Source organism: Prunus avium, chromosome 3, assembly GCF_965620075.1.
Source record: "Prunus avium chromosome 3, drPruAviu1.hap1.1, whole genome shotgun sequence".
NCBI lineage: Eukaryota > Viridiplantae > Streptophyta > Magnoliopsida > Rosales > Rosaceae > Prunus > Prunus avium.
In genome coordinates, this window is record NC_142286.1 from 36335902 (window position 1) to 36360328 (window position 24427).

The window sequence follows — 24427 nt, forward strand, 5'->3', positions numbered from 1 at the left end:
TAAAGATTATGTAAGTACGGGGTCGATCCCACGAAGAACTTGTCGGCTTCCTATAAGTTCTAGTTTGAGTACGTAAAGAACACTAATTTAACACACCACAAATGCACAAATGCAAATTGGAAACTAAAAAAGAGTAAAGAAATGTAAAAGAAATGAAACAACACAAGAAACCAAAGAAAAACATAAACAGCACTTTCTATCACCCTTTTATCACCTATTTATCACCTGTGAACAGTGCCATGAACAGTGAAAATGAACAGTGACGACCGGTCGTGAACAGTGATGACCGGTCGTTTTTGGGCAGATTCATGTGCGACCGGTCGCCTGAACAGTAACGACCGGTCGTTTTTGGGCAGATTCGTTTCTCTGTTTTTCCAGTTTCGACCTCTGTCCAGTGTTTTGCCTATAACTTTCCAACCGTTTATCCAAATTTCACGTTCTTTATACGGTTAGATTCAGCACACAAAAACAAAGAACACAAAGCGGACCAAGACCAGTACGAGTGGCTCAAGACGCATTAATTCTCTCTAATATACGTAAAGTGCAGTACGAGTGCTACAATGCTTGTGCCTTCCCTATAACCGAATCTAGGTGTGCTTAGTACTTTGATTCAATTACAAGAAAAACCCATTAAGCTCAAAGAGAATATGAACACCACAAGAACCCTAATAGCATGGTGTTTACATTAGGTATTCAAGAAACCAATTCCACATGGATGATTCTTACTTCATCCATTTATTGCTTAGGATAACATGAAGATACACATAATCCCAACAACCTCAAGAAGCATGCTTTCAAAGGTGATCAATCAAAAAAGAACATACATTAAGGATAGATTAATTTGGTGAATTGGAATTCATCAACAATATATAGAAATTCATACACTCAAGCATCAAAACAATAAGGTTTTCATGTTTAGGGCTTCAACCTAAGCCCTAGCTAAATAAGAAGTTACATTGAGACTAAGAAATTACAAGAAACAAATAAAATGAAAGAAACTAAGAACAAAGAGGAGAAAGAGAATGCATCTTCAACCCCTTGGATCCTTGCCTCAAGGCTCCCCAAGGTTCTCTCTAATTGTTATGCCATTCTTCCCTCCCCTTAGTTGCTCCTTGCTCTCCTCCTTCTTGCTCTCTAGCTCTCAAAATCTCTGCAAAGTTTGGAATGATAGATGAATCAAATCCCCCACGTTCAAAAGCCTCTCATACTTCAGATTGCACTCACCTTTCCCTTGCCCATCAATTTACAGCTCACACTTTGAATATAAAATTCATTCTTTCCTCCAAAGCCTTCACCCATTGTCCCCTTGCCATGATGAAGCTTTGTCATTGAAAATATGCTCTTTGCCTCTGAAAATATCTCTTAACCAAGGTAATTTCTTGTTACCAAGTGTTATGGTAACAAGAAGAATCAAGATAACAATATGGAGGTAAAAGCTGGAGCACTTCGGATTTCTAGAGCTGTGGTAACATGCTGGATTGGTTGGATAGGCAATACTTGTCCAATGGAGCTCAAATTTGGATATGTTGTAGTTAACATCCATTGGAACAAGTTTCATGAAGATCTTCATCTCATCCGAGCACCAGAGCATGTTGATCCCAGGCCAAGAAGTTGACCTACGAAAATGAACAAAAACAGAATTTATAACCAATAATGCACTTTTAGCTCAGTTTCATTCTAACCAAGGTAAAATCTAAGAAAACACAAAAAGGAAGTAAAAAGCTATAAAATGTCAAGAACTAACTCAAAATAATAGGTGAATAACATGAAAAATCATGTGTAAAAATGAACCGAACAATTAACAGGTTGTTTAGGCTCATCAAAAGCTTGTTTTCTTGTCTTCTTAGGCCTACCAGGCTGCTTGTGGTATTTTGGAGGGAGTAATGGAGCTAAATTAATCTTCATCCACTGATCTTGGCTAGTCATAGGCATAATCATTGGTTCATAGGCTCTCTAATAAGCCTTTTTCTTGTACACTGCGTCACAAAAGTCCTTTGGATTCCCATGGAACCAACTTATTGCAGCACAAGCATGCAAACATGGTATTCCATTCAAATCCCAGCCACGGCATGAACAAGAGTGGGCATTCAAATCAACAGCAAAGTTGCGGCCACTATGGTGCATCACTTCAAACCTATTCTGTCCAGCAGCCTTAGGAATGCACCACTGAGCTTTTCCTTTGTTTTTCTCTAATATTTTTCTAATTCTTGGCCCAACTTGTCCATGCCATTTTTCACAGAAAACCCTTCTTCCAGCACATCAACAACATTATGTACAAACGAATTCTTTCTAGCATAGTCAAAACAGGCTTTTCTCTGGCATCCATTATGCTATGGTTGAATGCCTCATAGAGGTTGTTCATAAGCATGTCACACTTGGGATCAGTCTTGAAATATGCCCTACTCCAATGCCTAGGATCTTTCTCTGCAAGCCAATCATGTGCAGGTTTAGACAATTCCAACATCTTTCTCATCTCTGCATGAAACCATGGCACTGTTGTTGCCCTAGCAATTGCTTCCATTTGATGTTGCAAAGCAAGACCTCTATGTTCCAAATAGAAGTTTCCATATAGATGTTTCAAACAATGTCTATGCTCTGCATGAGGGAATAGAGCATCCACAGCATCTATTAAACCCTTTTGTTTGTAAGTCATAAATACATAACCATGGCTATTCCTAATATTCAGATCACCACTCAATAATTCTAAAAACCACAGCCATGTTGAATTGCTCTCATTCTCTACATATGCATAGGCAAGTGGAAACATACCGTTGTTTGCATCAACTCACATTGCAGAAAGCACTTGCCCGGGGTGAGGCCCTTTGACATGACACCCATCCAAGCAAACCACAGGCCTACAACCATATAAAAACCCCTTCTTGCAGGCTGCAAGACAGATGTAAATCCTCTGAAATCGAGGCCTATCACCTTCCATTTCAGATTTAATGATAACTGTACTTCCAGGATTTCTGGTTCTTAACTCATGACAATAATCCCACAAAACTTCATATTGTTTACTGTAAGACCCCTCTACAATGTCAACTGCCATGACTCTTGCTCTGTACACAGTTGCTCTAGATGGTCTGTAACCATAGTCTTGGTAAACTTGCTCTGCAAAAGAAGAAGCAGTCCAATTTGGATTAAGCCTTAACTACCCAGAATATCTTTCAGCCAACCAGCTAGCAGTGGCATGTATATTTTTACTCCCTTTACTACAAACATGTGTAGGATTAAAGGTTTTCACCTGCAGATAAGTGCTACCACTAACACTTGAAGCATGGATAACAAAAGGACAGCCCTCTTCACAAACTACTCTTATTTTGTTACGGTCATTACTCATAAATATCAACTCCCTTCCACAATTAATGGAGTATATCCTCACAGCTTTTCTAAATATCTCGGCAGTTGCAAACTTCAAACCTGTTTTGAAACTTGGGTTTGCCATATCAATTTCAGGTCTGAAATCTTCACCTTTTGGCATTTTATTCTTCTTCCTTCTTAGTTCACCTACTGCTTCATCTTCACTTGAAGAGCTATTTGGGCAGGTAAGTGTAGGTGACTCTTCTCCATTGTCTGACTCATCATTTTCCTCTGCATTTGGATCATTGTCAGTACAACTATGATCCACATAACCTTCGAACCACTTATCATCCTTCTTCAATAAGTCAATCTCTTCATCACTCTGTGCATAGTCACTGTCTACAAAGTCTGGATCACTGCTATCATCATCCTCAGAACAACAATATTCTGGATCACTGCTATCATTCCCCACTTGGCTTGAAGTCAGACTCACTACTTTCAAGTACAAAACTATCACCCTGCTATTGCTTTTAGGTACCATGCTCATACAAGCTAAAAACATACTATCTGATATTATTTGAATAAGTCTTCCAGCTCCAAACTCTTCACCAAAAAAACTCACATCATACCCATCGCCATATCCCAAATCTTTAGCCATTCCAAATAGCTCTAACATGGACATATAGTCAACCTCACAATAATCAAACCAACTGACTTCACCACCCAAATAAGACCATTCACTGTCCCTTCTATTTTTAACTAGTTTACCTCCATGGAAAAACTTAAATGTAACAACCTCGTCAGCATCTTTATCTGTGTAAGAGGAAGAGTCACTTAACAAGTCGATAAAGGTAACAAAGACAAAACAACTATAATATTTGGCAGATTTTAGTTCAATCTGAATACCAAGGTGTTTGCAAGGTGCAATCTAAATAAGCCATAGCACAGAGTAAAAAAGTACACCATAAAACAAAAATTATATTTGGCAGATTTTAGTTCAGTCTGAATACCAAGGTGCTTTGTAAGGTGTTTGTAAGGTTCAGTCTAAATAAGCCATAGCACAGAGTAAAAAAGTATACCAAAAAACAAAACAAAATCCAGCAACACACAAAGACCAGACAAGGAACACACAAGGGACCACACAATGCTACACCAGACCAGCACAGAGTCAAAAAGTATACAATAAAACAAAAAAAACTCCAACAATAGTCCAATGCACATGCCAAAATCAAGAAAATCGACTGAGAATGGGTCCACTTACATATGGGTTGACAACCTCCAGATTCTGTAAGCACCACCATCTTTGCACTTTCTAGCCTTAAAGTCTAACGCCAAAGAGTGATTTCTTCTCCAGATTCTCCAAAATTCGAACCCCACCTCAGATTTTGCAAAAGCCCTAGTTTCACAGAGACAACAACTGAACCTCCAAAATCGTGCGACCCAGTTCCCCATTTTCTCCCAAATCGTGCGACCCGTGATTTCTTCTCCAAATTCTCCCAAATTTCGAACCCCACCACAGATTTTGATAAGCCCTAGCCTCCTTCTCACCCAAATACCCTATTTCCTCTCTTCATCTGAAAGTGAAAAAGCCCTTATTCGCAGAGGTTAAAGATTAAAACGAAGTGGGGCCCAAAGCTTGTAACGGAACGTCAATAATCCTGACGGAAAGGGTAACGTGAGACCATTTTTAAAAGGTTGGGGGGTACTTTGAGACGTTTTAAAACCCGGGTGGTAATCTGAGACAAGTTGCAAAGCACAGGTGGCATGTAGCTAAATAAGCCTTTTTGTTTGTTGTGTGAGTGGACATTTCAAACTTAAATGAGGTTACTTTTGGTATTTCAAAAACTTTGCTATTTTATTTGAATATTACAAAATAAAAAATTTCAAAAATAAAAAACTTTGCGATTTTATCAACAAACAAAAAAAGGGTTAACCAAAAACCCTAATCTCCGTCAGACGCACAATTCATCCTCATCCGGAAACCCTGATCCTAGCAATGAGACACCAATGGCGTCTGCTTCTTCTCCGAGCTCACCACCGCTCTTCGCCTAACGTGTTCGTAAAGTCTTCTTTCTCTCAGGTACACTCCCAACCCAATCTCCATTCACTTAGCTCTCTCACTTCTCACTTCCACACTCACACTCTCGACCCAAAGCTTTCACCTTCACACCCCATTTTCAATTCCCGTCTCACGAACCCAATAAACCCTAGAAACCCCTTGTCCCGCAACCTCTCATCTGAACCAGCACTTGAGCTTAAAGACTCCGATCACGGGGCCATAGCTGAGATTTTCGCTAAACCCAGGGGTGTGGATGATATTAGGAAAGACTTGGAATTGAACAATGTTGTGATTAGCCATGATTTGGTTTTGAGGGTTTTGAAGAGCCTCGAATCGAACCCTGATGTTGCAAGGAGGTTTTTTGATTGGGTTTTGGCATGTGAAGGTGAGAGATTGAGCTCCAAGTCGTATAATTTTATGCTGGGTATTTTTGGTGTTAATGGGTCTGTGAGTGAATTCTGGGATTTGGTTGATGTTATGAAGAAAAAAGGGTATGGTGTATCGAAATGGGTGCATGATAAAGCTTTAGAAAAATTTGAGAAGGATGGGTTGGGTGGTGATGTTGAGAAGTTGAGAGCGGTGTTTGCATCAGGGTCTACTGACAATTCCCCAGATAAGATTTGTTCAAGAGTGTGCAAGATTGTTAGAAATGAGGTGTGGAGTGATGATGTTGAGAGGAAAATACTTGATTTGAATGTTGCATTGTCTAGCGATATGGTTAAAGTGGTTTTGGAAAATCTTAGTACGGAACCAATGAAAGCACTGATATTTTTCCGGTGGATGGAGGAGAGTGGGTTTTTGAAGCATGATCAACAGACTTATAATGCTATGGCAAGGGTATTGGGAAGGGAAGATTGTAAAGACAGGTTTTGGAAAGTTGTTGATGAAATGAGAAGCAATGGATATGAACTGGAGTTGGAGACATATGTTAAGGTTTTAGGGCGATTTTGCAAGAGGAAAATGATTAAGGATGCTGTGGACTTGTATGAGTTTGCACTGACTGGTGCAAATAAACCTTCGGTGCACTGTTGTACCTTTCTGCTGAGGAAAATAGCGGGTGGTAAGCAGCTGGATATGAGTCTATTTTCTAGAGTTGTTAGGGTTTTTACAGAGAATGGGAATGTGTTGACAGATTCAATGCTCAATGCAGTCCTTAAGGCTCTAAACGGTGTTGGTAGACATGGAGAGTGCAATAAGGTTTTCAAAGCAATGGAGGAAGGTGGGCTTGTAGCTAGTGGTAGTTTACAGAGTAAGATTGCATTCCGACTTAGTAGTGCTGGCAAAAAGGAGCAATCAAGTGAATTTATTAACAATATGGAAGCTTCTGGGCGCAGCTCAGATTACAAGATATGGGCGTCCTTAATTGAGGGTCATTGTGTAGCTGGTAATCTCAACAATGCTTCCAATTGTTTCCAAAAGATGCTTGAAAAAGAGGGGGCCGCCTATGCTGGTTATGCTTTTGAATTATTGGTAAATGCATATTGCAGAAAGAACAGGGCAACAGATGCATACAAGTTACTCCACGATTCAGTCAATGAAAGGCAGCTCAAGCCATGGCATACTACATACAAATTGTTGATTAGTAAGTTGTTGGTTCAGGGTGGATTTAAAGATGCTCTGAATATTCTGGGTCTGATGAAAAATGATGGGTTTCCTCCTTTTGTTGATCCTTTCATCGAGTATGTATCAAAGTCTGGAACAGGTGATGATGCTATAGCTTTTCTGAAGGCGATGACTTCAAATAGATTTCCATCTACCTCTGTGTTTCTCAGTGTATTTAAAGCCTATTTCAAGGCTGGACGGCATACTGAAGCACAAAATTTCCTTTCAAAATGCCCGCGATTCATTCGTAACCATGCTGATGTTTTGGATCTCTTCCTTTGCGCTCAATCCGGAGAAGGTGCTGCTTCCCCTGCGTCTGCGGTTGCTACCCCTGCAGCAGCTACCCCTGTGGTGGCTGCTTAGGTTTTTTTGGATTGTATCTTGTACTGTATTTCACGAGGTTAATGTAGCAGAGAATTTGTTCAAAAAATTTTGGTTTGAATATTGTCTTTGCTCCTACCATTGATATTAATGATTATGGGAGTATTTTCAAGTCTTTTGGCGGAGGAAAATAAAATATATGGTATTCAAGTTTCCAGATGTTCTTTAAATTTTTCTTGTCTTTTTCTTATGATATGAGCATGGCTATGGCATTTCAAGTTCTTATTGAATGACCGGATTGCTGATGATATCACATAGATCTAATGTGCCTCAGTGGTCTATGGCATCACACTTTTTTGGGTCAAGTTATGTTGTGTGTATTAAGTCCAGTCGTTATGGTTCTGTTTTGTGGGTTTGAGTTGTCTTGGATTAGGCTTTCAAGACTTTTCATCTCCGTCGAATGCTTACCTCTTGCAAAAGCTCTTTAGCCAGTACCTTATATGTTTTCAGCGATGCTTTACAAAGGGAAGTTAAAATGACAATGACAAGTTCTTACTCTTCTGTGAGAGGCTGCAGGAGAAGGTTGCAGACTTAACAGTCTCAAATTTTTATAGTAAGATGCCGAATTCCTAACTTGATTCATTTCTACTCGGTTGTTTTCTAGAGCTTATGGAAGTTGTTTACAAGCTGGTTATATATGCATTAGAAATCAACAATTAAAATTCAAGTTGGGAACATCTGCATTTTTAATTGCACACGCATGTAATCTTGATATGCCTTTCTTATTCGTACTGAAACAAGTTCCTGTCCTGCTGCCTTTTTTACTTGTGCTCTTATTCTTTTTGTTCATTTCAAGGCCATGCAATTTATTATTCTTTTCTGTTTCCGGTTTCGTCTTCGAGATGTTAAATCTGCTCTATTTTTTCCTTCTTCCTTTTGTATTCTATAAGATCTTTTTCAGTTGAAGACAGGCATGCCAATCTGGTAGCCAAATGGATTGAAAAGACTTTTCAGTGAGCAAAACGTGATGACTGCGACTGAACATGCCATTCAGTGGATTCTTGGAGTTTTGTCTCAGTTTGCACATTATAAATTGATACACTTGAGCTATCTTCATGAAAATGAGAAAATTTTTGTTGGAGTTTTCTGTTTGAATTCTTCAACCCAGGAAAGAAACAAGACAACTGATATTCGTACACCCAATGTGACAAAATACCATCTTCTTGTGATTTACAACAAGTTTTGTGCAGTGAAGGGACCAAGATGTGGACAATTGAAGCCTGCCTTTTTATCTTTTCTGCAGAATTATTGAGCCACAACTTTGGTGCTCCCTTATTCTGCTGACTTTGCAGGAGACGTGCCATATCTCTCAGTCGAGGTGCCAAAGCCCAAAGCTTCCACATCAAATGCAATGCAGAGCAGTTTTACTGTTTATCCACACAAACACACATCTCTTTTTAGGCCCATTAACTCAGCAATAACGGCTATAATCTTCAAACCCCTTTGACACAAGCAATATTGGGGGAGGGAGAATCGAACCCAGGACCTCGAATGCAAAAATAAATACTCTTAATCACTTGAGCTACAAGCCCGCCAACTCCATAACTTATTAAAGTGCCAGTAACTATTTGGGAGGCAAATTTTCCCACCCAAAAAGGAAAAAGAAGCCACAGTCAAGGTGGGGTTGAAACCAACATTATTATTTGAACAGTTTTTTACAGAGATAAAGAGTAAAGAGAGACGCATGGGCTCATAGACAAAATAATTTTCGTAAAAGGAAAAAAAAAAAAAAAAAAGTAGGATGATCAGATCACTGATGAATCTATCAGGTTCTTAAAGATGTTAAAAACACCATCCATCACAAAAAACACAAAGTGGAAAAAGATGGGGCATCGTGTTCCCTCAAACTTAACTTTATCTAAGCTATTTTGTACCATGAATGTCTTTCATCTTGTGAACATTTTGATCGCTTTAGATTTCTTGTGAACGACCCCACTTCAAATAACTTCAGGAAATCACCTTCTAGAGCCTTTGGAGTTTTAGAGTTTCGCATAAGGCCATGTTGATTCAATCAGTGAGAAAACCAGATGACAATAAAAATATCGTCTCAGAATCTAGACGACAGTGCAATGCTGTCGTTGTTAACGTATCTATCAATTTTATAATATACGTATAATACCAAAGTAGTGCATGTTGAAGGATAATGTTTTCTTTTCATAGCGTGGTATCTTATGTTGTCCGACGCTGAATCGTAGACCATATATTCAAGCAAGAATTCTATCTAACGGGACAACATAATCAACTCAATACCTTCATATGATACGAATAAAGGGAGGGGGGGTCTCTAGGGTCTCTTGTTTGCTATTCATTTGGAAATTTCAGAAAAAAAGAGTTTGGTTTTCTTCAAGATCAAACCATTCCTTACAACAGAAAACACAAGTGGAAAAGGGGAGAGAAAAAGAAAGAGCTTATCGCAATTTGAAACAATTGTTAATGGGAATCATTATTGTAATGAGGAGGGCCAAAGGGCTCTCTCTTAGGGCCACACAAAAGATGCCCATTGTCCCTCAGAAAAAGCACTTTTAATACCTTCACACAGCATGATTGCTAGTCTTCTGCACAATATACAACTCTATCAAGATGTTTCTAATAGCACTTCTGATATCAGCCATTAATTATACATTTAGGGCTCATTAATATAATCCTGTCAATGAAGCATGAGCATTGCCATCATTAGTTTGCTCTTGGATTCTATAGCTTAGACACTAAAAAAAATATGAAATCATGAACCCACAATTTTCTTTTTGGTGACCATTTGTAGTGGGCATCAGATTTCTACTGTCATAAGTACAAAGCTTGTGATATATGGAGACATGCCATATAGGTCTAAATTTTCTGAACCCTAGCTTGTTTGCTCTGTAATTTCGCATACTCAATGGCATTAGCCAAAATCACAAAAGCGAGAAGCATGTGGGCTTGTACTTTGCTTGGAGATCAAAAGGGGCTCTTCTTCTTCCATTGAATTTGTTCAAACCTCACCAACTAACAATTATTTCCTACTCATTTGGCTGATGCACTTGTTTCACTCTCTCTGTTTGCAAACCACCACACCACATAAAAACAAAAGATAAAATATTTAAACATTTTTCCATATCAAAATATTATAATTCTTGTTTGAAAATTCTCATGGGTTTAGTTTATGAATAAGGAATTAAAAGAATGACCAAATTTTTATTTTTTTTTATATTTTTTTTCCAGAATTTTCTTCCCATGGGCATAGAAACAGTAAACAATGAAAGTCGGATTTTGTTTTTGGTTGCAAAATCATGAAACACGTTAATTTTCGTAATGGTTTGAACGTGTTCAAATTAATGATGGTTTTGAGAAAAAATGGGGGTTGTTGCTAATGATATTGTAAAACCCTTGCGGAGTGCATAAGCAAACAAAGTAGGCACAACAAGACAGCTTGCCCACAATTTAAAAGGGACCCTACCTAGGTGATGATCTTTATAAGAGAATCGTACTAAGTTAGATTATTACTTTACACAAAATCGTAAATGATAGATTATTAAAACAAATGACAGATTAGCACTAGACACGAATAATTAGATTTTGGCACAGAATATTTGGTTAACTTGGCCAATGATCATTCGAATTAGTATCATTTATGAATTCAAATTTCACGAACGATATTCAATTTGGCCTAAACCTAATTAGGTCGCAAACATAAAAGATATACGGCTAATTGCCTTTATCATGCAAATATACATATCTTGTTCAATCAGCGTCACACAACTAAATGCCCATTTCATGCCCAAAGTTATTCAACTATGTCTGCGATCCTCATGACTATGCTTTCCTCTTGATGGAATTCCAATTGCTGATTGTGATTAACCTTCACCAAAGCCAATCACAGGATGCCACATGTAAAGACTAGCAGCCAAATCACCTTTCTGTGCACTTGTCCAGTTTCTGTGGGCTGTTCTTGATCCAGTATCATAGAGCACCCGCATTGTATCATTGTCTCAATGTCAATTTTCCGAAAGGAAAAATAAAGGGAGAAAAGGGCATGCAATGCAGACAAAGGGTGGGTTAAAACTTTATCTTGAGGTATTTGGATTCAAAATCTGAGGTTATGGTCCTGAGCAATGAGAATCTACTACTACTAGTGGGTATGCCTTTTTTGGGGGATTGAGGTGATGTCAAGAAAGGGACAATAATGCCTTATGTCACGGATCGCACTTGAGCGTGTGCTTTCGTGACTCCGTTGGGACATCCATGCGCTTATGAGGTAGTCCAAGTGTGGAAGGGGCAAGGACTTAAGAGCTAGAATGGTTGGTGTTGGCCGGGTTGTGCGTGTGAGGGGTATTTTGGGTATTTCGGAAGGTTACGGGAGGAACCTGAAGAAACTCAGAACACGAAAGATGTTCGTAATGACGAGATACACGCTATGCAACTGACGGTTCGCCATTCGGAGTTCGTATGAAGAAGTTATGCCCAATTATGACTCCTCGTGCATAGGTGATGTTTCCTCCTGGCAGAAGGCTAAATGCATAAAATGCTATATAGGGGGTGACATGGTGTCATGCTCTCCACCACCCCTGGTGCTTACACCCTTGTGGCACTAAGCGAGCATCCTTATGACATTGGAGGTTGTCATAAGGGCGGGCATGAGATTGTTGAAGGATAATCTATGTCTCCGAGGGAAAGGACTTCCCGAGGACAGTACGAACACGCGGGGCCGTTCGTATTGCGCATCGTTGGAAAGAGTGAGGTCAACGTATGGCATTCGCTATGCCGTCGGCTAGCGAGGCATTTGACGAGACTCGATGGACTTGGCTTGGGTTCGGCCTTGTCCAAGATGGAAGGAAGATATTCGGATGCCGGTACGCATGGGTTGCGACTCCATGCAAAGCATAGATGGTTATGTGGGACATTCGGAATACATATGTCGCCAAGGCTTGGGCGACATGCGAGTGTGACAGCTTGCGTGGATAGCTTGAGGATGTGGGCTATCGTGGTTGCTAACGGATGACCGACAGAAGTGTGGGTAAACCGATGGTGTGTTGGATCGCCATGTCTCGACTTGGACATGAGCGAGCCACGAGTTTGGCATGCGACGTGGTCGATGCAGTTGACGTGTCTTATGCAACGCTTGATGTATGGGCGTCGAGGGTTCGTTGCCGGATGCGGGGTGATTGTGTTGTCACAAGGAAGTGTGACTCGTTGTCTAGCCATAGGGCTTGGCGCCTATGGGAGACGACACATGATGGCGAACCTCTCGCGGAGTTGTGAGAGTCATGAAGTGGGGAGAAGGCTGACTGGGATTCGAAGGGATCCTGGGCCGCACGGGAGCGTTTGTGCGAGCGAAATCTGTGATTTGCTTCCGCCGCGCCGCGTCGCACGCTCGTCCCGTGACAAGTGGTATCAGAGCCGATCGATTTAGATGGTGGCTTCTGCTCAAACGATTCGCACCTTGGATACAAACAGTGAAGCTCTGATCCCGTGACAAGTGGTATCAGAGCCGATCGATTCCGAAGGTGGTTTCTGTGTGAGGGACTCGTACCTAGAAGAGATTGGTGATGGAGGAACTTTGATAGCAAGGTAGCATGTCATTGCCTGTGATGGGTAGTGGACTTGCGAAGTTGGAAGAAGACCCCAACGTCACTGTGGATGATTGTTGGAATCAGGTTGTGTGACGGTTGTTGGAAACCCGTCCTGGTGCTGGATCCTATGGAAGGGTGAAGGTATCCAAAAGTTTGTCTCGAAGTTGTGAGAAGACATCAAGCAGGATGACTCTAAGATGGGGGATGATGGTTGGTTTTGCTGCTCGGTTGCCTAGTTTTCTAATCCGTGCACCAAGCGCCCGGAAGTCGGGTAGGCAGGGGTTCTGGCTTGTGACGAAGTGATGTTGCTTGTTCAGTTCAGGATGTGGGGAGGATGGGAGCGCGAGTTTGGTGAGAGTGTCAAAGATTGGCTTATACTCGAACCATAGCATACCATTGAAGGTTGTGGTAAACCGAGTTGGTGACGTGTGTTGGATGGAAGGTGCAAGACCTTTGTTCAGGGAAGAGTTGTGGGAGCTGAAGACCGAAATGGTGCAGTCTTCGAAGGGAGTAAGTCGCTGACGGACTGGGCTCCATTGAGGGAGTGAGTCGCTGACGGGCTAGGCTTTAATGAAGGAGTCACTTAAGTGGTTGCTCTTGCAATTGTGGAGGACGTGTGGGTTACGCATAGTGTTCGACACAAGGCTGCTGACTAACATTCGGAACGAGGGAAGTGTTCCAAAGGTTGATCCCAGAGTTTTTCTTGTGAGGATGGTGGCTAAGGACGTAGGATGTCCGCACTTAAGGGCATGCAAAGAGTTGGAGTAGCTTTGGGGAGGATGTCTTACTTGTTCCCTTGTGGATGCTGCGGAAGTAGGTTCTGCCAAGTCCAAGTGTGGGCGTTGGTTAGGTGGTTCTACTCGTAGTAGGGAGGATGTCTTACCATGGTGAATTGTGAATGCCTAAGTGTTATGGAGCTAAGCTTCGGAGGCACGTTGACGTGAGGGTGCGTTGACGAGATAAGTGGGGGAGACCCACGAACGCCATTGAGGTATGGCAGCGCATATGCGCAAGGGAGTTGGTGACGATTGTTGGACAAGGAGGTGCGGGACCTTGTTCGGGGGAAAACTGGTAGGAGCTCAAGACCGAAATGGTGCAGTCTTCGAAAAGAGTATGTCGCTGACGGACTAGGCTCTATTGAGGGAGTAAGTCGCTGACGGACTAGGCTTTAATGAAGGAGTCACTTAAGTGGTTGTTCCTACAATTGTTGAGAACAGATGGGTGGGGCACAAGGTTCGACATATGGTTGCTAACTGAGATTTGGAAGAGAGTGTTCCAGAGAGGTGGATCCGGAAGTCTCACTAAAGGCATGGGTTCCGAGGACATGGGGTATGTCCGCACTCGATGGCAGAGGGCCTAAGTGTTGCGGGGCTTTGCTGTGGTGGCACCTCGAGGTGGGGGTGTGCCAACGAGACAAGTAGGGGGAGAACCTCGAATGCCAGGAAGTGGCAGTACAGGAGCACAAACAAATGGAGGTGCCGTGGAGGACACACGGTTGGCTTCCGAGTCACACCCAGGTGGGGTGCATCTCTTTGAATGTGGAAAATGTGGAGGTACTTGACCAGCGGGCTATGTGGTTGTTCAGTGGTCGAGTGCGACAAGAGACGGAGGTCTCGGCCCAAAGAGGGAAAGACGTAGGACTTTGAAAGAGAAGTTCAAAAGGGTGAACACAGTGGTGCATTGTGGTCCATGGAGCGAAGAGAAGAGGATATTCCTATATGGTGTTGTTATGCGGCAGTGCAGTGGGCACGTCGACGAGGGCGTCGACACTATCAGTGGGGGAGAATGTCACGGATCGCACTTGAGCGTGTGCTTTCGTGACTCCGTTGGGACATCCATGCGCTTATGAGGTAGTCCAAGTGTGGAAGGGGCAAGGACTTAAGAGCTAGAATGGTTGGTGTTGGCCGGGTTGTGCGTGTGAGGGGTATTTTGGGTATTTCGGAAGGTTACGGGAGGAACCTGAAGAAACTCAGAACACGAAAGATGTTCGTAATGACGAGATACACGCTATGCAACTGACGGTTCGCCATTCGGAGTTCGTATGAAGAAGTTATGCCCAATTATGACTCCTCGTGCATAGGTGATGTTTCCTCCTGGCAGAAGGCTAAATGCATAAAATGCTATATAGGGGGTGACATGGTGTCATGCTCTCCACCACCCCTGGTGCTTACACCCTTGTGGCACTAAGCGAGCATCCTTATGACATTGGAGGTTGTCATAAGGGCGGGCATGAGATTGTTGAAGGATAATCTATGTCTCCGAGGGAAAGGACTTCCCGAGGACAGTACGAACACGCGGGGCCGTTCGTATTGCGCATCGTTGGAAAGAGTGAGGTCAACGTATGGCATTCGCTATGCCGTCGGCTAGCGAGGCATTTGACGAGACTCGATGGACTTGGCTTGGGTTCGGCCTTGTCCAAGATGGAAGGAAGATATTCGGATGCCGGTACGCATGGGTTGCGACTCCATGCAAAGCATAGATGGTTATGTGGGACATTCGGAATACATATGTCGCCAAGGCTTGGGCGACATGCGAGTGTGACAGCTTGCGTGGATAGCTTGAGGATGTGGGCTATCGTGGTTGCTAACGGATGACCGACAGAAGTGTGGGTAAACCGATGGTGTGTTGGATCGCCATGTCTCGACTTGGACATGAGCGAGCCACGAGTTTGGCATGCGACGTGGTCGATGCAGTTGACGTGTCTTATGCAACGCTTGATGTATGGGCGTCGAGGGTTCGTTGCCGGATGCGGGGTGATTGTGTTGTCACAAGGAAGTGTGACTCGTTGTCTAGCCATAGGGCTTGGCGCCTATGGGAGACGACACATGATGGCGAACCTCTCGCGGAGTTGTGAGAGTCATGAAGTGGGGAGAAGGCTGACTGGGATTCGAAGGGATCCTGGGCCGCACGGGAGCGTTTGTGCGAGCGAAATCTGTGATTTGCTTCCGCCGCGCCGCGTCGCACGCTCGTCCCGTGACACTTAGCTGCCCTGCCTATATGATTAATTTACTCTGTTCTTTTCTTCTGCTTGGTCAATTTCATTTCTTGTTGTTGCTTACAATACGTTTAGCTATTTGGTACATGGGGTCCTTAACACCAATAACCGGGATTAGAAAATAAAAACTCCAATTCATTAGTCGAAAAAAATTAGATGTAAACGCTTATTATATATAATTAAGTGTGTCTCTTTTTCACTGCGTGATATAGACTTATAGTTATATAACCTCTTTCTCGTGACATGCACATAAAATTTTCATATAAATCCGAAAGTTACATGTATATTGCAAGATGACGCAGACAATAATTTTTCTTATCTTGAAGTTGAGCCATTTAGGTGTCTAAACTATACATGGTTTTGGCTTGTCATGGTTCTTTCTCGTACTAGTGAGAGATGGATGACATAGGAAGAGTGATTGATTCCCGGGATTTGTCTACAAAATAATTTGGATTGGTGCAAAAGATTAACACTTTCTTGGAGAGCTTGAAATTTGAAATAGTATCACCATTTGCTGTGATAATAATTTAGAGGGAGAGAAGTGTCCTGGAGAAAAGCGTTTTTGATGGCAGCTTTTACTTTTCAAAGTTTTTCTCTTTTTGAACAAATTTTGGGGAATGACTGTCTGCTGAAGGGCAAAGAGAGTGAAAGCATGTGTGATTTGTTAGCTGATAGTGGTTTGTGGAATCTATAAAGCACATCCAACATTTCCAGCACAAAAGAAACCAAATTATGATTAAAAAAACCTCCATAAAAAGTAATATTTAAGCTATACAACAAATAATATTATTTGTGTGTGTGCTGTGTACATTAAAAAAATCAAAAACAAAAATTCTAACAAAGATCCTCTAATGGTCATGGGTCATCAGTCATGGTGGTGGGTGACCAAATCCATTATCAACCATCAGTGTTCCCCTCGAGATTCTCACATTCTCATTTCCTTGAAAGAGAAGACGACGTTTTTGTAACTTTACTGAATGGCCAAGCTCAAGGAATGTTGGATTCCCTCACAGTCTCAAGCAAGGCATTTCCCAGTTTCACATACAAATACAGACTGATCATTTTTGTGACCAACTTTTGAGAAACTTAAATCCAATAAAATACAAAAACACACACTTATAATAATAAGTAACAACACCCATCTCTAGGTAAATGATATATATGACTCAAAACTGGCTGCCTGGCTAACCAGAAAATGTAAAAATACAAATCTGCATTTCATTTTCTGTTTTTTTCTGGTACAAAACACTGAACTTTACTACAAGTATGTGTGTGTCATCCTTTATTCTTAACATAAAATGTATTATCGCTAAAGGCTTTGATTTGCATACTAGTGGTCTCAGATTCGAACCTCTTGACATACATGTACTATCTTGAATTTCCTATTCTCTCCTTGCCTTTCAAATTGTTCTTTTAAGTTTAGGAGTAGCTATTTATATATTATTTTCTTCACAGCCTCATGACTCAATGACAGGCATGCTAGTTCTTTCTTTTTATACCACCAAAAGAAGTGGCTTTTTTTCTTGGGTCTGACACAAAGATTTTCGGTGAATGGGATTCTCGCATGGAGAGAGAGCAAGAAGAGTTGGGGTTGCAATTTGAAGATCAACTTAAACAAAAAGAAATAAACCCAATTGAGGTTTTGTTTTTCTAGTAGCACTACCAGCCACCATAAGCCGCCTTCAGCATCTGGGTTTATCTGGTACTTGTGATATTTGATATACAATGACAATGAGGGGAGCAAAAGCTGCTCTCTGTTTCATGGCATTTCTGTGGTCTTGGACGTATGGAAATGGATTGCTTTCTCCTAAAGGTGTAAACTTTGAAGGTAACTTGGCAAATTTTTCTTCTTTCATTCCCTCATGTATCTGCAACAGAAAGGCGCATTTTTTATATAGCTATAATTAGTAGGAAAGTGCAGAATCCTCATCTGGGTGTTTTTCATCTCAGTGCAAGCTTTAATGGACATAAAGGAATCTCTGGTGGATCCTCATGGTGTGTTAGATAATTGGGATGACGACTCTGTTGATCCATGTAGCTGGACAATGGTCACTTGCTCTCCTGAAAGCCTGGTTATTGGCCTGTGAGTCTCCTGCAATTTTTTTTTGTTGTTCTTTAAATTTAAATACATTTGAGAGCTACATGATTACTAGGAAATGAGAAAATATAATGAATGCATTATGAAGTAGTTAAAATGGTCTTTATCTTGCAGAGGAACACCTAGCCAAAGTTTATCTGGCACTCTTTCTCCAAGTATTGGCAACTTAACAAATCTTCAGATTGTGTAAGTTCTCCAACAACTGGAAAAAATTTCAGTGCTTCTTGTTCTCATTGTGTTTAATAAGGTATGGTGTTCTGCTTTACTTTTCAGGCTCTTACAGAACAACAACATAACCGGAGCAATCCCTCGGGATATTGAGAGGCTCTCAAAGCTTCACACACTTGATATTTCCAACAACTTCTTCACTGGGGAAATTCCCTCCTCTCTTGGCCACCTGAAAAGCCTTCAATACTTGTAAGTATCTGTGATCCGTGCACTTGAATTGAAGTATTGTCTCTATTTGTTTGTAAAGCTAATACAGATTGTTTCAATTGGGTTTTAGGAGGCTTAACAATAACAGTCTCACCGGAGCATTTCCGGTGTCCTTGGCTAACATGAGCCAGCTTGCCTTTCTGTAAATCTCTCAACCATTCTTAGTGCGGTTATATGTATATGTATCTAATTAAACTGTGGTTCTGAAGTAAGATTTTGTTATTCTGTGATCTTGTGCAAGTCAGGGACTTATCCTACAATAACCTGAGTGGCCCTGTGCCTAGATTTGCTGCCAAAACGTTCAAGTAATCTCTCTCTCTCTCTCTCTCTCTCTTCTCTCTCATATAATAGAGAATTTATTTACTAAGTTCTCTCCACCCCTCTCGTTGTTGTTGTTTCAGCATAATTGGAAATCCTCTGATATGTGCAACGGGGGCTGAAGCAGATTGCAATGGGACGACACTGATGCCAATGTCCATGAACCTGAATAGTACACAAAGTATGGACTTTGAATTTGTGCTGAGATTTTTTTTGCATAAATTACTTCCAACTTCCACAGTTAACAGTTTCAATTGTTCATGTGATATTTGGTTTTGATTCTGACCTTAGTTTTTCTTTTCTTCTCAAGCTACTCTTCCTGGAAGACCTAGAAGTCACAAAATAGCGCTTGCGTTCGGTTTGAGCCTTGGGTGCCTCTGCCTCATTGTTCTTGGATTTGGAGTAGTTTTATGGTGGAGGCAAAGGCGCAACCAACAGACATTTTTTGATGTTAAAGGTACTTGCTGGTTGATATATAACACCGTTAACAGAAATACTAATACAACAATTTTTGTGTACTGGGAAAGTAATTGAATAACCAACCCTCTACTTAATGCCCTATCTTGTCAAATTTCAGACAGGCATCATGAGGAAATTTCCCTTGGGAACTTGAAGAGATTCCATTTCAGAGAACTTCAGATTGCAACACACAACTTCAGCAGCAAGAACATACTAGGAAAGGGTGGCTTTGGACATGTGTACAAAGGAACTCTCCCAGATGGAACTTTTGTAGCAGTCAAGAGGCTTAAAGATGGTAGTGCACTTGGTGGAGAGATTCAATTCCAGACTGAAGTTGAAATGATCAGCCTAGCAGTTCACCGCAACCTTCTCAGGCTATATGGTTTTTGCATCACGCCAACAGAAAGACTTCTAGTTTATCCATACATGTCCAATGGCAGTGTTGCTTCTCGTCTCAAAGGTAAGACATCATAAGTTAAAACTAACAGTAATTAACCATTCAGAGTGCCTATTATGTGTTGCTAATTTCGAATCTCACTGATCTTCTGACAGGGAAACCAGTCTTGGACTGGGGCACTAGGAAGCGGATTGCCTTGGGAGCTGGAAGAGGATTATTGTACCTTCACGAGCAGTGTGACCCAAAGATAATTCACAGGGATGTGAAGGCTGCAAATATACTTCTGGATGACTACTGTGAAGCTGTGGTGGGAGATTTTGGGTTGGCAAAGCTTCTAGATCACCAAGATTCACATGTCACCACAGCTGTGAGGGGTACCGTGGGGCATATAGCCCCTGAGTATCTTTCTACAGGCCAGTCCTCTGAGAAAACAGATGTCTTTGGATTTGGGATCCTTCTACTTGAACTAATCACAGGCCAGAGAGCACTAGAATTTGGCAAGGCAGCTAACCAGAAAGGAGCCATACTTGATTGGGTAAGCACACAACACCACTCCTAGGTAGTTTTGAATTTCATATAGTACCAACTGACAGTCCAATTTATCTGATCACAGGTTAAAAAGATTCATCAGGAAAAGAAGCTTGAGATGCTTGTGGACAAGGATCTCAAAACCAACTACGACCGGATTGAGCTTGAGGAAATGGTTCAAGTAGCACTCTTGTGCACTCAGTACCTTCCTGGCCATAGACCCAAAATGTCTGAAGTGGTAAGGATGCTTGAAGGTGATGGACTTGTGGAAAGATGGGAAGCCTCTCAAAGAGTTGAATCAACAAAGAGCAAAGCCCCTGAGTTTTCATCCTCAGACCGATACTCTGATCTCACTGACGACTCTTCATTATTAGTGCAAGCAATGGAACTCTCTGGTCCAAGGTGATTTCCTACTTGAAAATTTTATGCTTTAAAAGAAAGCATATCATAGCAACAAGTTATAGTTGAAGCTATTAGGTTACATGGATATTAAGAGTTTGTGTTGTATATTAGCAGGGTGTCAGAGCTTCAAAAAATTTTGATGTTTTTTTTCCAATTGTACAGATTCTTCTTCAATAAACTGACATTCTTAGATTCAGAGTTTTTGTTATATTGCTAAACAAAGAGTCAAGCACGCTATGTTGCCGAACTGCCCAGCATGAGAACATAGCTCCATCCCCAAAGACTGGCACTAACATAATCAAGTTAATAAGCAAAACTATTGAAGAGCTTGTTTTATACTAAAAGAAAGGTGCCCAGTATAAGTTGAACCAAAAAGAAAAGTTAGAATGTAACAAGAGGAGCTACTTTCACATTGATAAGTTGAAAATTTTCACATCTTTTGAAGCTGGCACAAATTGCTGCAACGATTCTCCAGGTAGCCTTTCACTTCCATAATGCACTATAGTCATTTTTTCGAGCACAGGCGATCGAGCCAATAAAAACTGAATCAATATCAACTCAGGTATAACGCCTTGTACAGCTCTTATAGATGCTTCTTTAAGTTGTTCAAAGTAGAGATTTGACAAAGACTGTGTGATGAGAAATTCCACGCTAGGTCTGGAATATGCAGTTGTACCAGCAACCTATTAGTCAAAAAGTACAAAATCACAAATCAAAAAAATAAAAGAGAAAAACCAAAGTCTTGTAATTCAAAGTCCTTGAACAGATGAAATATGCTTGAATTAAATTGCTAGTTGTCCAGAGAAACTTACTGAAAGGAGCAGTTTCTCTAAGTTTGGAGCGCTTCTGAAAATACAGAGGCAAACCATCACTTCTGTCATACTATCCAACCTTACATCCTTGAGTTCAAGAACTGACAGATGTTGAAGCATAGTAGGAAGTCTGTCTGGTACGGTAATATTACCCAGAAACTAGGAAGTAGAAACAATTGCAAGCAACAATCATATAAGATACAAAAAGTTGTTAAGCCAGCCAAATTAATAAAAAAAAAAAATAGAGGCCGAAAAGCAACAGCGGAAAATGAGAAAATTTACCCTCAGGAAGGCACTGGATAGGGTAAGTTTCCTAAGAGCATGTAGACAGCCAATAATCCTGACCAACTGGCCTGCTCCAGAATCAAAGAATCGGGGTGCGACCCCAACCCTCAAGCCAATGTCAACAGTAGCCAGTAATGGACTGTGCTCAAGAAATATATCATCAAAGTTGGAATCTACTTTCAGATACTTGAGATTCGGGTTGCGGATTCGAAGAACAATTTGATGATCAATATCCAACAAAATCAATCTTTCAAGAACAGGGGAATTGCTAACTAAACACTCTAGCATATGACCACTTATACAAGCTTGATTGAGCTGGAGGGTTGTGAGACTCCTAAATTCAATGACTGCAGAAGATGGCTTGAATCTACAACCAAAAAGCTCCAACCGGTTCAGTAGTGGACTAGAGAACAGACAAAATGGCAAGTTGAAACGTTTTATAGAGTCAAACTCCTGCAGGATCAACTCCTTGAGGCCTTTGCTTGTTAAAAAACGAATCCACTGGTCTAAATCAGAATGGTCTGGCCGGCAATAAGCAGCAAGCTTAAACTTCTCTATAGCACCGTCGTGACATAACTGAACTTGACGGATGATTTCCATAACGGATCCCCATCTTGCCACCTTGTCCGATATCCGTTTTGGTATGCATTTGTCATGAAGAAAAAACTGTGAAATGCCAGTCCATTTATGTCTCCAGTTACTGGATAAGATACTAGTCCTCACAACTTCTTTTAAAGGCAAGCGAACGAGGATGTTGTCCAATACATCCCAAGGCAGATAGCTAATCCTATCTCTATTCTTATGCGTTCCCATCTCACACAGTGGCAGAAGAATGATTCTTGAGAAGTAACTCTGATGGAAGATTTGTAAATTAGTGCTTTCACAAGCAGCTCTCTGAAACTAGAAGTGCAGTTGGAAGTTGATATCTCTCCAACCTGCACATCATTATATGCATGTCATTCAATTTCTCATATCCTCAATTTGTTTTAGAGAAGTTCATGATTTTGGCATCAAATAACTGCATACCATACATTGCTTTGAAGGCAAATACTACACACAGATAGCAACAATTAATTTGTAAAATTTACTGAGGCAGCCAGAACCCAGAAAAAAAGACAGAAGAAAACTCCAAATACTCAACTAAACAAATCATGGTGATCAAATCCCAACACAAAATGCTCAGTCTTCCATATCAGTCAAGTCAAGTATATACAGTTTATCATGTATATATAGGAAGAAGAAGATTACCGGCAAAACAGAGTGATCGGCGGCTGTTTATGGTTCGAGTGTCATCATTTTTATGGATGAGCTAACATGCTACTGCAACTGATATCAAATATTAAAATCCAAATACATCTGTGTAAAAACAAGAAATGAGTAATTAATTCCTTAACAAATAAATAAATAAGTTCCACGCTGACATATGCTCTTACTCGATAAAAAGAATCTTAAGTCAATAAAGCCCTATTATATAGTGGAAGTGGAATATATTCTATGTTTCCATCCAATCAAAATTCGAAACGTTACATTTTGTAATTTGAAAATTAAGATTATGAACATTCAAAGTTAGAGTTCATAAAAATAAAAATAAAATTTACAGTGTGTGGCTGAAATAGACAAAAATATTTTTTAGGGTAGAGAAAATGTTCACAAAGAGCAGTAAGTATTTAAAATAAAAATTTATGAATAGGGGTGCAAGTTGGATTGGAAAATCTAATTCCATTCCGAAAATTTCCGATTTTGGCAAATCCAAATCATTCTAACATCTGAAATCCTAAAATTTATGATAAAAATTTAATTGGAGTTGGAATGCATCTAGAGATTCCGAAAAATTCCGAATTCCGAAATATATTGGGGTTTCAAGCTTAGACTACACACAATTACTAATTTCATGTTGAACTAAATATAATTTGATGACCAAATAGGCATAGACAAGTTATTTCATAATGGATAACAACATATGAGTACTAGCATATAATAGTTTTCCAAGCTTATCGTATGAGTTTTCAACTTTGAGTCAATTTTACTCCAAATGGTTGGGCATGTTTAGAAATTTGAACTAGTTTCCGAAATTTTCTAAAAAAATTCCAAAATATGTAAGCTCCGAATTTTCTGAATTGGAATGAATATTGAAATTCTAAATTTTTTTGGAATAGAATTTTCATTCCAAATTTTTTTGGATTGGAATTGGAATTCCCTTATTCCTATCCGATCCGTCCGAAAATCAGCCTATTCATGAACCTATTACAAAAACCTTTATTGGGAAAAAAGAAAAGAAAAAAGATCAAACATACCCTTAAAATTCCGTTCTAATTTTTCAACCATAAAAAAAACATGTATTGGTGAAATGGGGCCAGAGCCCAACAACAAAGACTACAAACAGGCTCGAGCCCTTGCAACTCCTCAAAATCCTGAACTAGTAAACCCACCCACACAAAGGGCTGGGGCAAACAAAACAAAGAAAGAAAAAACATGAAATCATGAAAGCACAACATACCCAAATTGCTGAAATGAACTTTGTGTAAACTGAAATAAGAAACTATACCACAACTGAGAAGAATATTTATAAAATCGTGTAAAAATTTACTCAACTGAACTACAAAGCATCTTACCTTTATTATGTTTTTCGTCGCGGTCCCTTCGATATCGATAACTTCTGGCATCTTTTGAGTTATAGTTTTTGTTGGGCTTAATGCCAAACCCGATAGTTCAACTAACCCAACCTGATAATTCAATCAACCCAAATCGTTTGTTTGTCAAGAAAGATTGCACATGTGATTTAAAGTGATTATTTTATGCTCTTTAATTAG

At 40.5% G+C, this 24427-nt stretch overlaps 3 protein-coding genes and 1 pseudogene across 3 annotated transcripts; 2 read left to right on the forward strand and 2 right to left on the reverse strand.

The window, feature by feature from the left end:
* Window positions 1–1953: 1953 nt before the first annotated feature.
* On the reverse strand, window positions 1954–4601 carry LOC110760135 (uncharacterized; annotated as a pseudogene).
* A 600-nt stretch (window positions 4602–5201) lies between these two features.
* On the forward strand, window positions 5202–7499 carry LOC110759963 (pentatricopeptide repeat-containing protein At3g02490, mitochondrial). Its single transcript, XM_021962113.2, has one exon. It carries the CDS (start codon window positions 5297–5299, stop codon window positions 7322–7324), a length of 2028 nt encoding a protein of 675 aa, XP_021817805.1. The 5' UTR covers window positions 5202–5296; the 3' UTR covers window positions 7325–7499.
* A 9770-nt stretch (window positions 7500–17269) lies between these two features.
* LOC110759741 (protein CLAVATA3 INSENSITIVE RECEPTOR KINASE 5) lies at window positions 17270–20716 on the forward strand. Its single transcript, XM_021961857.2, has 11 exons — window positions 17270–17711; window positions 17834–17966; window positions 18096–18167; window positions 18255–18398; window positions 18487–18558; window positions 18662–18721; window positions 18818–18915; window positions 19045–19191; window positions 19312–19653; window positions 19746–20125; window positions 20204–20716. The coding sequence occupies exons 1-11, from the start codon at window positions 17609–17611 to the stop codon at window positions 20522–20524; spliced, it is 1872 nt and encodes a 623-aa protein (XP_021817549.2). The 5' UTR covers window positions 17270–17608; the 3' UTR covers window positions 20525–20716.
* Window positions 20717–20848: 132 nt separating this feature from the next.
* On the reverse strand, window positions 20849–23063 carry LOC110759749 (F-box/FBD/LRR-repeat protein At1g13570-like). Its single transcript, XM_021961870.2, has 4 exons — window positions 22866–23063; window positions 21615–22552; window positions 21333–21491; window positions 20849–21203 (listed from the first exon to the last, which is right to left on the reverse strand). Exons 2-4 carry the CDS (start codon window positions 22428–22430, stop codon window positions 20928–20930), a joined length of 1251 nt encoding a protein of 416 aa, XP_021817562.2. The 5' UTR covers window positions 22431–22552; window positions 22866–23063; the 3' UTR covers window positions 20849–20927.
* Between the last annotated feature and the right edge of the window lie 1364 nt (window positions 23064–24427).